The 14,525-nt window shown below is 38.4% G+C and overlaps 1 protein-coding gene across 4 annotated transcripts in view; it reads left to right on the top strand.

Annotated features, from left to right (window-relative positions):
• GALC (galactosylceramidase) overlaps positions 1–14,525 on the top strand; it is a 66,332-nt gene that overhangs the window by 21,825 nt on the left and 29,982 nt on the right. For all 4 annotated transcript variants that reach the window (XM_045071598.1, XM_045071603.1, XM_045071591.1 and 1 more), the window contains exon 8: positions 11,840–11,995. In XM_045071598.1, the coding sequence (XP_044927533.1) occupies positions 11,840–11,995 (156 nt within the window). The remainder of the gene's footprint in view (positions 1–11,839; positions 11,996–14,525) is intronic.

The raw sequence follows: 14,525 nt of genomic DNA on the forward strand, positions 1-14,525 counted from the left end.
TCTCCAGAAAGGGCTTTTATATCTCCAGAGAGGGTTTCTCTAATATCTTCCATGCCTATTTCGAGCCCGGCTAGAACCTTGAGAATTGTCATTCTGAACTCTAGATCTGACATATTACCAATGTCTCTATTGATTAGGTCCCTAGCCTTCGGTACTGCCTCTTGTTCTTTTTTTGGTGGTGAATTTTTCCGTCTTGTCATTTTGTCCAGATAAGAGTATATGAAGGAGCAAGTAAAATCCTAAAAGGGTGGCAACAACCCCAGGAAAATATGCTTTCACCAAATCAGAAGAGATCCCAAATCGTGAGGGGGGAGAAAGGGGATAAAAAGAGGTTCAAAAAGGAAGAAAGAAAAAAAAAAGGAAAAAAAAAAGAAAAGAATTAATAAAAAGAAAACGAATAAAGAAAAAAATAAAAAAGAAAAAATATATATATTAGATAAACTAGTTTAAAAACGTTAAAAAAGAGAACGGTAAAAGTTAAAAAAAAAATTTTACCAGAAGGCGAGAAAAAAAAAAAGAAAAAGAAATGAAAAAGAAAAAAACTAAATTAACTGCAAGACTAAAAAAAATCACAGGGAGAAAGCCATGAGATCCGTGCTTTGCTTTCTCCTCTTCTGGAATTCTGCTGCTCTCCTTGGTATTGAAACCGCACTCCTTGGTAGGTGAACTTGGTCTTGGCTGGATTTCTTGTTGATCTTCTGGGGGAGGGGCCTGGTGTAGTGATTCTCAAGTGTCTTTGCCCCAGGTGGAATTGCACCGTCCTTACCAGGGGCCGGGCTGAGTAATCCGCTCAGGTTTGCTTTCAGGAGCTTTTGTTCCCTGAGTGCTTTCCGTAGAGATCTGGAGGACGGGAATACAAATGGCGGCCTCCTGGTCTCCAGCCCAGAGGAGCTGAGAGCCCGGGGCCCCACTCCTCAGTGCGCCCTCAGAGAACAGCACCCAGTTACTCCCGTCTGCCTGACCTCCGGCCGCGCTCCGAGCTCACTGAGCCTGCGACCGGTTCAAGGTAACACCGAGCTGTGAGCTTACTGTCGGCTCTGTCTCTGTAGCCGGTTTTCCCGTTCCAATACCCGCAAGCTCTGCGACACTCAGACACCCCCGATCCTTCTGTGACCCTGCGGGACCTGAGGCCATGCTGACCCCGCGTGGGCTTCGCCCCGGTTTAGCCTCTGGAGCGATGTCCCTTAGTGGAACAGACTTTTAAGAGTCCTGATTTTGTGCTCCGTTGCTCCGCTGCTTGCCGGGAGCCGGCCCCTCCCCCCGGGGTCTATCTTCCCGTTGCTTTGGGCCAGTCCTACCTTTCAGAAAGTGGTTGTTTTTCTGTTTCCAGAATTGCTGTTCTTCTTCTCTTCGATCTGCTGATGGATTTGCAGGTGTTTGCAATCTTTAGATAAGCTATCTAGCTGATCTCCTGCTAGCTGAAATAGTCTCAGCCTGCTACTTCTCCGCCATCTTGACTCCTCCTTGTGATTTTCTTAATAACATTTTCTTTTCTCTAGCTTCCTTTACTGTAAGGATACAGTATGTAACACATAGAGCATACAAAATATGTGTTAATCAACTATATATGTTATTGGTCTTCTGGTCAACAGGCTATTGGCAATTACGTTTTTGGGGAGTCCAAGATTATATTTGGATTTTCAGATGCACATGAAAATCATGCACATTATTGTCATGCACATTATTTGTCATTACATTATTGTCATGCACATTATTCGAGGGTCACCTGTAGTTTGAGATCTTTCTATGACAATGGAATGTATTGGTACTTCGAAGAAATGTGTTAACGTTTGGAGTAATGAAACATGGCTTTGTTTCAATTAAGGGACAGAGTAGTATTTAAATTTTAGAAATTACAAAAGACAGACTTCCTGTGTTGGGCGTTCTTCCATGAATGAAGACTTCATGTAAATGGCACGGCTAATCACCGGCCATGGCTCTTGTCATGTTTCCTTAGCAGGCTGGCTTTGACCCTGCTCTTTAGTCTAGTTTGCCAGTCAGTCCTTTGGGCCTTGGCCTTCCTGAGTGCTAGTAATTTTTTTCTGTCTTTTTTTTTCCAGTTTTATTGACAAATAATTGACATACATCACTGTATAACTTTAAGGTATAGGGCATAATGATTTGATTTACATATATATGAGATAATTACCATGATAGGTTTAGTTAACATCCATCATCTCATACAGATACAGTCAAAAGAAAAGGAAAGATGATTTCTCTTTATGATGAGAGCTCCCAGTATCTACTTTTTAACAACTTTACTATTTGTCCCACAGCATTGTTCATTATAGGCCTAATGCCATATAGCACATCCCTAGTACTTATTTATTTGTGCCTTTTGACCATCTTCCTCCAATTCTCTCTTCTTCTACCCTTCACCTACCAGTATTTTTTTAAGTGAATTTGAATTTTGTCTGTTGTGATGTATATAAACATTTGAAAAATAGAATACACATATGTATGGAATTTAGTCTTTATTCACTCTGAAGACTGCTTGATCTACATGTCCCTATTTTTTTTAAATGAAGTACTTTGAATGTATGTATATGACATAGGCAGAATAAGATAATGAATCTCCTGGTTCCTGTAACTCAGCCTCCATAACTGTGACCCCATGGCTAGTTCTCTACCCATATCCTGTCCATTCTGTTACCTGAAACTAGGTTTGCATCTTTTGATGTGTGTGGAGCCAAAAAGACACACCAAAGGATAAAAAAAGAAGGGTTTTACTTGTAACAAGTAAAGGAGAGCACCAGGAATGTTTCCAAAGCAGGGTCTCCTTGAACCACAAAACTGAGGAAGTTTTAGGTGATGGGGCTTACTCAGTGGGGCATTCAGGATGTAATGGGGGCAGAAGTCATCTTAAAGTGACAGAGCCCAAGTCATGAGGGTCAGCATCACCAGTTCCTGGTATCTGAGCACTCAAAACGGTCCAGATCCTGCAAAGATAGCTCAAGAATGTGTATCAGGTCCGTCTTTATTTTTAAACCAGCACTGGAAGATTTACCACTGATTTATTGTTCCTGATATGATTAGTTTATCTCCTTGCCTTATAGTCGCTGTTTGTGCTTACATTTTATGGTTTCCTTGAAATTGTTATCTACCGGGATCTGTTGTTCTGCAATTTCAACATATCTCAGGAAGTTCTGCAAGAAATGTGCTTTGGGTAAGAGGTGCCAGTTAGGCATAGATGGCAAGATGGCTGGGGGCCCAAGATGACATTTCTCATGTCAAGGAAGCTTGTCTTTCTGTTTCTGGGGGTGCCTAGCTCTTTCTGCTTATAGTTTCTCTTCTTCCTCCCACATTATTCTGAAGCAGATCCCACACATTACGTTATTTCTTTCGCAAAAATTCTACCATGCATCTTTAAAGATTTCTTTTTTTTTTTTTTACCATAAACGATAACAATATTACATCCAAAAATGTAACAGTCTCTTGATATTATCAAGTATTTGTTCCTGTTATTTTATAGCTTTAATTGAATCTGGATCCAGTTTAGTTTCATACATTGTGACTGGTTGATGTTTAAGTCTCTTCTGATTTTTTCGGTTCCTGCCCCATCTTCTTTTTTTTTTTTTTAAGATTTTATTTATTTATTTGACAAAGAAAGTACAAGCAGGGGGAGTGACAGGGAGAGGGAGAAGCAGGCTCCCTGCTGAGCAGAGAGCCCAGCATTGGGCTCAATCCCAGGATCCTGGGATCATGACCTGAGCTGAAGGCAGAGACTTAACCAACTGAGCCACCCAGGTGCCCTGCTGCCCCATCTTTTTATTCCCTTTCATTTGTCAAACTGGATTGTTTGTCCTATAAAGTATCTCACAGTCTGGGATTTAATAGTTTCATCCTTACAGTTTAGTTTAACCTGCCCATCTGTTCTGTTTCTAATTGGAAATTGACTGAAGCATTATTAGGTCAGATTTAGGATTATTTATTTATTTATTTATTTTGGGCAAGAAAAGGAAGATGTATTTGAACATTGCATTCATTGAAATTAGAATATAGTTTTTTGCCTTTATTGTTAAAACTTTCATAAGCAGCTCAAGTCTTGAGGGGGAAAACAAAGTTGTATTGATTTTTGAATATATTTGTCTAGGAAGAAATACTTGAATGAAGCTATGGGTTTTGCTGTGTCTCAGGAAAAAGTTAGTTGTTTAATTCATTGTATCTTTATTGATATGGCCAACTGACAAAGCAAATATTCCTTTGAGGACTGCTTTAGCTCTGTTTTATTTTCTCATTTCATTGCACTGTCATTTAATGCTGAATGCATTTAAAAACTTTTTTTCAAAAACTTTCCCAGAAGCTTCTTTTTGTCTTATTATATTAAGATTTATTTTTTTTAAATCAGGATATAAAGGTTGAGTGTATATTATCTACCTTAGTGATTGCATTGTTTAGGTATTCTGTATCCTAATTATTTTGTTCACTTCAACTATCCAGGGTTACCCAGAGTGTTAGTTTCCTCTCACTTGTGGGTTTCAGTTTCTTGCAGTTTATGCTTCTGAAAGTTGCTCTGTGTTATGTTACAGGTATTAATGTCTTACCTTATCATCTTATCTTTGAACTGTTGACATTAGAAAATGACATTCTTTGGGGTACCTTGCTGGCTCAGGAGGAAGAACATGCGACTTTTGATTTTGGGATCATGAGTTTGAGCCCTACATTGGGAGAGGTGGTGACCAAAAAAAAAAAAAAAAAACCCGAAAAGGAAAGAAAATGTCATTTTTTGCCTCATTATGTTTCTTGGTATGAATTTTGCTTTGCCTCTGACTAAGAAGGAGACCTCTGCTTTCTTTTCATTTATATTTGCCTGAAATATCTTTGCCCATACTTTCATCCTTCACCTCTTGACGTTATTTCTTTTTATGTGTGTGGCTTGCATAAAGCATAGATTTAAATTTTGTTTTTTTCGCTGCCCTAAAAATCTTCTGATATTAATGCTTGGTTTAAACTCGTTTGTACTTAAAGATATAATTGAAACTATATATAATTAATGATATAATGATATACTCTATATTGTCTTCTATATTGTCTTATTAATTATTTACACTGTGTATATACTAAAACAAAATCTTGCTATGTGATTTGTTTTCTTTTTTTTTTTTTAAAGATTTTATTTATTTATTTGACAGACAGAGATCAAAAGCAGGGAGAGAGTCAGGCAGAGAGAGAGAGAGAGGAGGAAGCAGGCAGAGAGCCCGATGTAGGGCTCGATCCCAGGACTCTGAGACCATGACCTGAGCCAAAGGCAGAGGCTTTAACTCACTGAGCCACCCAGGCGCCCCTTCTTTTTGCTCTTTTTGAAGAAAGTATCTTTTTTGTTACTTAGCAAGGTTTGATTTTTTTGATTCTATGGATTGCATTTATACTGATACCTTTATGCCAGTGGTTCTTAGCTGGGGATAATGTGCCTCCCAGGGAACATTTGGTAATGCCTGGAAATATCTGTGATTGTACTGGCGTGATGGGTGGAGGTCAGAGACGTTTCGAAGTATCCTCCCAAGCACAGGATAAATTCCCCACAACAAAGAATTATCCTGCCAAAATATCAATAGTGCTGCAGTTGAGAAAATGTTCACACTAATACTCTTAGTTCCTTTTCTATGTGGTTATTATGTGTTGGTTTACTATAAGCAGTGCGAAACTTATTTCATAACTTCCTCTTTCTTGCCTTCTCACTCCTACAGTGGAATGTTAATTACCAGAATTTCTTAATCTTTGTACTCTTACATGACCTTAAGCTTTACTGTCTTGATTTGTCAGCTGCAAGCTGTAGCCTTCAATTCTCAGCCAGTTGGCAGACTTCATTTACATTTCATTTTCTTTCCTCCTCCTCCTATTTTGCATCTGCTGTATTAGTTACACATTATCAGAACATGTAACATTTGGGCACCTGGTGGCTCAGTAGGTTAAGCATCGCCTTCAGCTCGGGTTGTGATCTCAGGACTCTGGGTTGGAGTCCCATGCCAGGCTCGCTACTCAGTGGGGAGTCTGCTTCTCTGCGCCTCCCTTGGCTCATGCATTCCCTCTCTCTCTCAGATAAATTAAAAAAAAAAAAGAACATGTAATATTTATGTACTAAATTACTCTTTCTTTTAGTCTAGTTCTACCATTAAGCATATGCAGTGTTCACCTTCAGGTCTTTTGCTGAAGTTTTTTCCTTAGATTCTTAGGTGTCAGAAGCTTACTATTTGTCATATTTTTCAGGAAGTGCTAATGGAAACAATATTTCTTGATCTCTTACGTGTTTTTTAACTCATCGTTTGTGGTCTTTATACTTGAAGGACAGTTTGGCTAGATATAAACTCCCTGACTCACATTTTCTTAATCCTTGAATGCCATAAAATTTACGCTGTTGGTTACTCACATAAAATGTTGCTATTCAGAATTCTGATGCTAGACTTCTTTCTTTCTTTCTTTCTTTTTTGGTTGTTGTTTTCCCCCTCTCTTGGACCTCTCATTTACCCTAAAGTAGAAGCAGCTGCTAGTGGTTTGCCAAAACCTATCCTGTTCTTCCTGGGCCCAAGGCAAGACTCTCAGCATTCTTTGAAGTTAAGATAGGACAATAGGATTAAGTTTCTGGTGATGAAATGAGAGCACAATTGATAAGTAACACCTGAGGGTTTATACTGTAGGATATTGGGTACACTCTTCTTCTACCTCTTTTCCTTCCTACTGGCTGGAATCTGAGGCAACCATTTGACCAAGAAGAAGATAGAGGTGTTGCTTCCACCAACCTTGATTCTCAACTTGGAATGATTATATGGAAGTAAAATATACTTTTTTCTTTATGCCACTACATTCTTTGTAGTCTGAGGCCTCTAAACAGTATTTCCTATTTTTTTTGTGTGAGCATTCTATTTTGCTCCTGGAATTCCTTATCTTTGTTGAGTCGAAATAATAGAAAAAGCCTCATATTAGTTAATGAAACTGTCTCCAACAATAGCAAATATCCTTTTGTAGGTATGCTTATCTTATATTCCAGTAAAAGGACTTAGTTCTATTTCCATGGGGGGATAATTGAAACTATATCCTGGCTTCTTGGATTACTGAACTATGTCAGACATCTACATCTCTAGCTTCCATGTATTAGGGTATTATTTAAATTGTTTTAAATTGTTTTCATAGACCAAAACAGAACGTGGTTTAAGCAAGATAGTTGTTTATTTCTTAAGTAAAAGTACAAAACAGTATATAGGAAGATTGAGCAACTTTGTTCTATAAGGTGCCCTTTGATCTTAGGTTCTGCCATTTTCAAGTGTGTTATCATTGATGAAACTTATTTTTTTCTTCCTTATAAATGACTTGACACAACTCCTGTATATTCAAAGAATATTTTTCCTTAACTTTTAAATCTAGTAGTTATATGCTCTTTAACATTTCCAGTACATATTATATGCCTTTTCACTGTCTGTATTTAAGTGTTTTCTTATTTCAATAAAATTTACTTAAATATTTAAAAAAAATTTTTATTTATTTGACAGATAGAGATCACAAGTAGGCAGAGAGGCAGGCAGAGAGAGAGGGGAAGGCAGGTTCCCTGCTGAGCAGAGAGCCTGATGCAGGGCTCGATCCCGGACCCCGGGATAGTGACCTGAGCCGAAGGCAGAGGCTTTAACCCACTGAGCCACCCAGGCGCCCCAAGATTTACTTAAATCTTAATTTAAGTAATTATCCTGCTCCATTGCTTTGGTTTTCCTTTTAGAATACCCAGTAATGCATTTTGGATCTTGTTTGCATATTACCTTTGTTCTCTATTTCTCTCAAACCATTGTTATCTCTTTATTTCTGTTTGATTCTCTATAATTTTATCCTTGCTACCCTCTATTTTTCTTATTGTGTTTTCCACAAGGTCTATTCTGTCTTGTGTTTCTTTTTCCTTTCTTCATTTCTAAAATATGTGTTTTTTTTATAATAATTCTAGAATTCTCTCATTTTAGTTTCCTATACTTCTGTTGTCTAACAATCATCTCCTTAACAAAGGATAACATGCATATATACACATACCCACATGCATATATAAAAGTATATAAGTCATAAGAATATGGAATAATGAATTGTCACAAAGTGAACATAACTGCATCACCACTACCCAGGTCAAGAAATAGAAAATTATCAGTATCTGAGCAACTCTTCCCTTGGAAAGCTTTCTAATCATTGGCCTCTCCTCTGGTCCCAAAGGCGACTACTAATGTTAGCCCTAAAACTGTAGACTAATTTTCCTTGTTTAAAACTTTATTTAGAGGGCATGTAATGTGATGAGAACTGGGTGTTATATGCAACTGATGAACTACTGAGCTCTACATCTGAAAGTAATGATGTACTTACTATATGTTGACTAATTGATTTTATTTTATTTTTATTTTTTTATTATGTTACATTAGTCACCATACAGTACGTCATTAGTTTTTGACATAGTGTTCCATGACTCATTGTTTTTCTGTACACCCAGTGCTCCACGCAATACGTGTCCTCCTTAACACCTGTCACTGGCGTACCTCTTCCCCCCACTCTCCTCCCCTCTAAAACCCTCAGTTTGTTTCTTGGAGTCCATAGCCTCTCATGGTCCTTTCCCTCTGATTCCACCCCCACCCCCTTCATTTTTCCCTTCCTTCTCCTAATGTCCTTCGTGCTATTCCTGTGTTCCACAAAGAAGTGAAACCATATGATAATTAACTTTCTCGGCTTGCCTTATTTCACTTAGCATATTTTTCTCCAGTCTCGACTATGTTGATGCAAAAGTTAGGTATTCATCCTTTCTGATGGCTGAGTAATATTCCATTGTATGTATGGACCACATCTTTATCCATTCATCTGTTGAAAGACATCTTGGCTCCTTTCACACTTTGGCTTTTGTGGACATTGCTGCTATGAATGTTGGGGTGCATGTGGCCCTTCTTTTCACTGCATCTGTATCTTTGGGGTAAATACCTATTGGTGCAATTGCTGGGTCATAGAGTAGCTCTATTTTTAACTTTTTGAGGAACCCCCCTCCACCCCCTTTGGAACTGTTTTCCAAAGTGGAAAAACTGTGCCAACTTGCATCCCCACCAGCAGTGTAAGAGAGTTCCCCTTTCTCCACAACCTCTCCAACATTTGTTGTTTCTTGTCTTGTCAATTTTTGCCATTCTGCTGGTGTAAGGTGGTATCTCAATATGGTTTTGATTTGAATTTCTCTGATGGCTAATGGTGATGAGCCGTTTTCCATGTGTCTGTTTAGCTAATTGATTTTATTTTTTAATTTAAAATTTTAAAAAAGATTTTATGTATATATTTGACAGAGAGAGTGACAAGAGAGAGGGAACACAAGCAGGGAGAGCGTGAGAGGGAAGAGTGGGCTTCCCGCTGGGCAGGGAGCCCAGTATGGGCTCTATCCCAGGGTCCTGGGATCATGACCTGAGCAAAGGCAGGCGCTTAATGACTGAGCCACGCAGGCACCCCTGGCTAATTGATTTGAAATAAAAAAAACTTCATTTACGTGGCATCATAGAGGGACACCTGGGTGGCTCAGTCAGTTGAGCATCTGCCTTCGACTCAGGGTCCTGGGATGGAGCCCCGCATCACGCTCCCTGCTCAGTGGGGGGTCTGCTCTGCCTCTCCCTGCTGGCTTGTGCTCTCTCTCACTCATTCTCTTTCAAATAAATAAATAAAATCTTAAAAGAAAATGGCATCATTGAGTATCTATTATTTTGGTCAACATTGTAGTCTTGAGATTAACTCTTATTGCCAAGTATAGACATGATACCTTTTAATTCCTGTTTTGCCTTCAGTTGTAGGAATAAGTCACAATTTATCCCTCTCTTCTTTGTTAGTGGTCATTTGGATCATTTCCAAATTCAGGTTATTGTGGAATAATAAGATTTTGTTCAGGAGTTCTTCATTCTCCTGCTGCCCCCTCCCTAGGAAGGATAGGTCTCCTTGCCATCTTCACGTTGTACTTGGCCTAACTGCGGAAGCTCCTGTTTTGTAGTCACAGTGCCTTCTGGGGTCTGCTCCTTCTGGGCCTGATGCTCCTTATTACCTAACTGTTGTTCTCCCTAACCCTGAGTATGCCCGTCTTCATCAATGTGGACTTTGGTCAGGCAGCTTCTCCTACCCACGAGGCTCTACCATTCCCGATAGGATTGTTGGCTATGTTTTTCTGAAACCGTGAAGAGTTTACACCTGTATGGTCTAATTCGGTAGCCACTAGCCACAGTATATTTGCAAGTATATTTGCAAGTATATTTGACCAGAGATAAACCAAGCATACATTTGGCTGAGTAACATTGGGATGAATCTTAATACTAGTATGTGGCTGAATATCATGATCATAGAATGAAGTTCTAGGATATTTGGTTCTGAGATACTTCAGCTTCATTCTTATGAAACTAAAATGTAAACATTTGTTAAAATTGTTCCAAAGATTGGTAACAGACTTCATGTTTTGGGCATTGCAATGTCAGAATAATAATTTCTTAACCCTGTTAGGTGCTAGCCTACCCTTGAGGTCTCTGTAGGTAGTGTGTATTTACACTGCTGAATCAAATGCCTGTTTTCAGTGGAGTTCGCTGATGCGGCAACATCTTGCTGTTACCTAATTTTCTCGAATCCTTCTTCTTACTCCTCTCTTGTTTGTTTCATGTTCTTTTCTTCCTCATGAAATCCTGAAGTGCCAAATTGATGCTGTGCCCTAATTCATCTTCATGAGGTAGAATGAATTCCCAAATGGGAATTTTTCTTGAAAGATTCATGACCTAAATGGAATTAAATAACTACAAACCAAAACAGGTCTTCATTTCTTTAATGTAAAGAATACTGCAACACCAAACTACAAAGTTTAGAATTATGCTTTAATTCTGTCCCCATTATTCTGCTCATATTATTTCGTTTTCTGTAAATAATTGTTGTCCTAGAAAGTGTACACTCATGTGCCTAAAGTCACTTAGCTGATGTGCTCTTGTTCTTCTGTCATTTTCTATTTCTATTTCTATTTGAAATTCCTTAACTGTTTTTATTCAGTAATCAGTAACTTCCAAAATCATCATTAAGTCAGTTTTTACTCAGAATAATAAATACACATTTATACTTTGACTGACTTTTCTTAAATGGTGGAATAAGGGAGGGGTTCTCATCCTCTGTACTTTTGATATGTTCCCTGGGTAGTTCTTTGTTGTGAGGACCTGCCCTGTGCACCTTAGGATGGGAGTAGCAAATCCTGCTTGGCCCTCCCCTCTCCACCAGCAGAAGCACCGGGGTTAAGAACCACCACTGCTTTGGGGTGATAGTTTCTAGCTTATCCAAGGTAGTGTCTTCTTTTTATTCAAGAAATAACTCTCTGGGCTTTGGTTGTTTTTGACTTCTTGTTTTTGCCTGGGAAAATACCAAGCTCTTTTTTTTCTCTCTCTACTCAGGGGTAGGTATACAGTAGTCTCATTAGTCTTATTTTTGGTTTCCTTCATATTCCTTTCTTCTGTTCTGAGCTCTCTGCTTCCCCTGGGAAGTCTGAATACTCTCTCCATCTGATTAATCTCTTGGAGTGTTCTAGGCTGTGACCTCCTCTGCTGTCTCTGTCTGTCAGTGGGTTTCCATCCATTTTATGGTTTCTAGAAACAGAAATCTCTCATCCACTGGTGATCTTCCTTCCTATTCTGTGTGTGAGTATAGGCTTATCACATTTTCAGGGCATCCGGAGACAAAAGAATGGGAAGCAGAAGCTTCTAGTTGGTGTGACCTCTACCCACAAGCTGCCCATTGTTTTAAAATAGAAAACAGTGGTGAGGACGTGTTTTTATTCTTTCAACAAATAGATATAAGTGGCATGTTCTGCCTTTTCCTATTTCCATGCTTTCTTTTCTAGAGCTCATTATCCTGGGACCCACACAGTAAAGGATGCGAAGTTGACTAAGAAGAAGCTTTGGTCTTCTGAAGATTTTAGCACCTTAAATAATGATGTGGGTGCAGGCTGCTTGGGCCGCATATTGAATCAGAATTATATCAATGGCTACATGACTGCGTAAGTTATTGAAAACTTTTAAAGGTTTTTATTATGAAAAACTTCAAAAACACAATAAGTAGAAAAAGGTACAATAGGCTTCCATATTCTCACAACCTAGATTCAATGATTGTAAACATTTTGGTTTATTAGCTTTATCTGTACCTCTATATATACCTAAGGTTATGTATTTTTTTATATTTGAATATTGTCTGTATTGAATAGTCAGGCTTATTGAGATATAATTTATAGTAAAATTTATGCAGTTCTATGATTTTTGATGTTATGTATATCTTTTAATGAACAGTTATAAATTACAGATGTCATAACACTTCGCCCCAAAAGATTTTAGCATGTGGTCCCAAAACATAAAGGATATTCTCCTACATGATCAGTATATCATTTTGATACATAAGAGCATAAGAGCCCTTTAAAAAAATATCTGCTACTTAGTGTATGTTAAAATTTTCCCAATTATTCCTCAAGGTATCACCTATAGTCTTTTTAAAAAAAAACTAAGAGCCAATCAAGCTTGCATTGCATTTAGATGTCCTGCCCTACAATCTCTTTTAATCTAGAATGGTTTCCTTCCTTCCCTAATTTTATTTTATTTTATTTTTAATTTTTTTTAAAGATTTTATTTATTTATTTGACAGACAGAGATCACAAGTAGGCAGAGAGGCAGGCAGAGAGAGAGGAGGAAGCAGGCTCCCTGCTGAGCAGAGAGCCTGATGTGGGACTTGATCCCAGGACCCTGAGATCATGACCTGAGCCGAAGGCAGCGGCTTAACCCACTGAGCCACCCAGGCGCCCATCCCTAATTTTATTTTTAAGAATTTATTTATTTGAGAGGGAGAGAGAGAGCATGAGTGGGGGAGTACACATAGGAAGATGGAGAAGCAGACTCCATACTGAGCAGGGAGCTTGACTGACATGGTGCTCGATCCCAGGTCCCTGGGGTCTTGACCTGAGCCAAAGGCAGAAGTTTAACTGATTGAGCCACCCAGGTGTCCCTCTTTCCTTCCCTATTTTTTATGTCTGCAACCTTTTGAGAAGACCAGGCAAGTGGTCTTATGGACTATCCACTTCCCAATCTGCCTGACTGATTCCTCATAGAATCACTTAATTTGTATAGCTGTCTTTTAAGAGAGAACACAATGTTCTTTTTGGTGCGGGGGGAGAGAGGAAGCTTCGCACATGCATGCTTACAGGGCAGGATGGTGCAGAGAGAGAGGGTAAAGAGAGAATGTTAAGCAGGCTCCATGCTCATAACCCTGAGATCGTAGGGCTTGCTGTCACAACCCTGAAATCATGACCTCACTGAAGGGTCTTCTCTTCCAGAAACGGAAGTTGTTTTTATTTTAAGTTGACAGCTTTGTGCTCATTGAAATGATCAATTGTATACAGATATCTTTGTACACATCTATAATTATTTCCTTAGGGTATATTTTTAGAAAGGGGAGGTATATAGATTTTAAAGACTTGTGTATATAATAAAATGCTAGTCAGGTAGTTTTTGGTTTATGTATCTATCACTAGATAGATGTGATACATGTTTATGTATCTGTCTAGCCACCCCAGTGTCCCAGAATACAGCTCTTTTTATTTCTCAGGGTAACATTTCTTAAATGCTTTAAGAAGCATTAACTGTAATTAGATTCAAATTTGCTTTCTAAAACAATAATAAATAGAACAGAAGTAAGCCAGTACATATTTTTGTGATGTTAATGTGAGCTGATATGTTCTTTTTACAGCCTTTGTTTTTTTCTTCCCTTTCTAAAAGAAAAGATGCTTATCATGAAGAGTTTGGTTCTAATAACATAATTTGGTATTAAGATTAACGCACACTCATGACAGAGAATTTAGTAACTGCATATAAGTACAAAGAAGGAAACAAAATCACCCCTATTTTTGCCATCTAGAGGGAACCATCCTTAAAAATGTTGGTGTATGTCCTCCCATTTATATTTATATGTATGAAATTTTAATATAGAATTAAGACCATACTGTATGTTTAGTATTAAGCTGCTCATTTAAAAAGGCATTATGACCTTTTTTTCCGTATTTGAGTGTACTTCTGTTTCGTCATTTTTAATGCTTATGTACATTCTGTTACATAGAACATGGTTCCCCAAACTTGCCTTGTCTCGAGAAGCACCTGATGCCAAGATGTCTTGGTAGCTGCCTAGGTGTGCTGACTCATAATCTCCCCAGAAGGCGTTGGAGACTCTGCTTGTGTCATCAGTGCCCCAGCCAATTCTGATGCCCCACAAGTTTGGGAAGCACTGATGTAGACAGTGTCTTATACCTCACTGAAGGGTCTTCTCTTCCAGAAACGGAAGTTGTTTTTATTTTAAGTTGACAGCTTTGTGCTCATTGAAATTATCAATTGTATACAAATATCTTTGTACACATCTATAATTATTTCCTTAGGGTATATTTTTAGAAAGGGGAGGTATATAGATTTTAAAGACTTGTGTATATAATAAAATGCTAGTCAGGTAGTTTTTGGTTTATGTATCTATCACTAGTCAGAGAAGATACTATGCAT

Source organism: Mustela putorius, unplaced genomic scaffold, assembly GCF_011764305.1.
Source record: "Mustela putorius furo isolate JIRA1106 unplaced genomic scaffold, ASM1176430v1.1 tig00000129_pilon_pilon_pilon, whole genome shotgun sequence".
Lineage (NCBI taxonomy): Eukaryota > Metazoa > Chordata > Mammalia > Carnivora > Mustelidae > Mustela > Mustela putorius.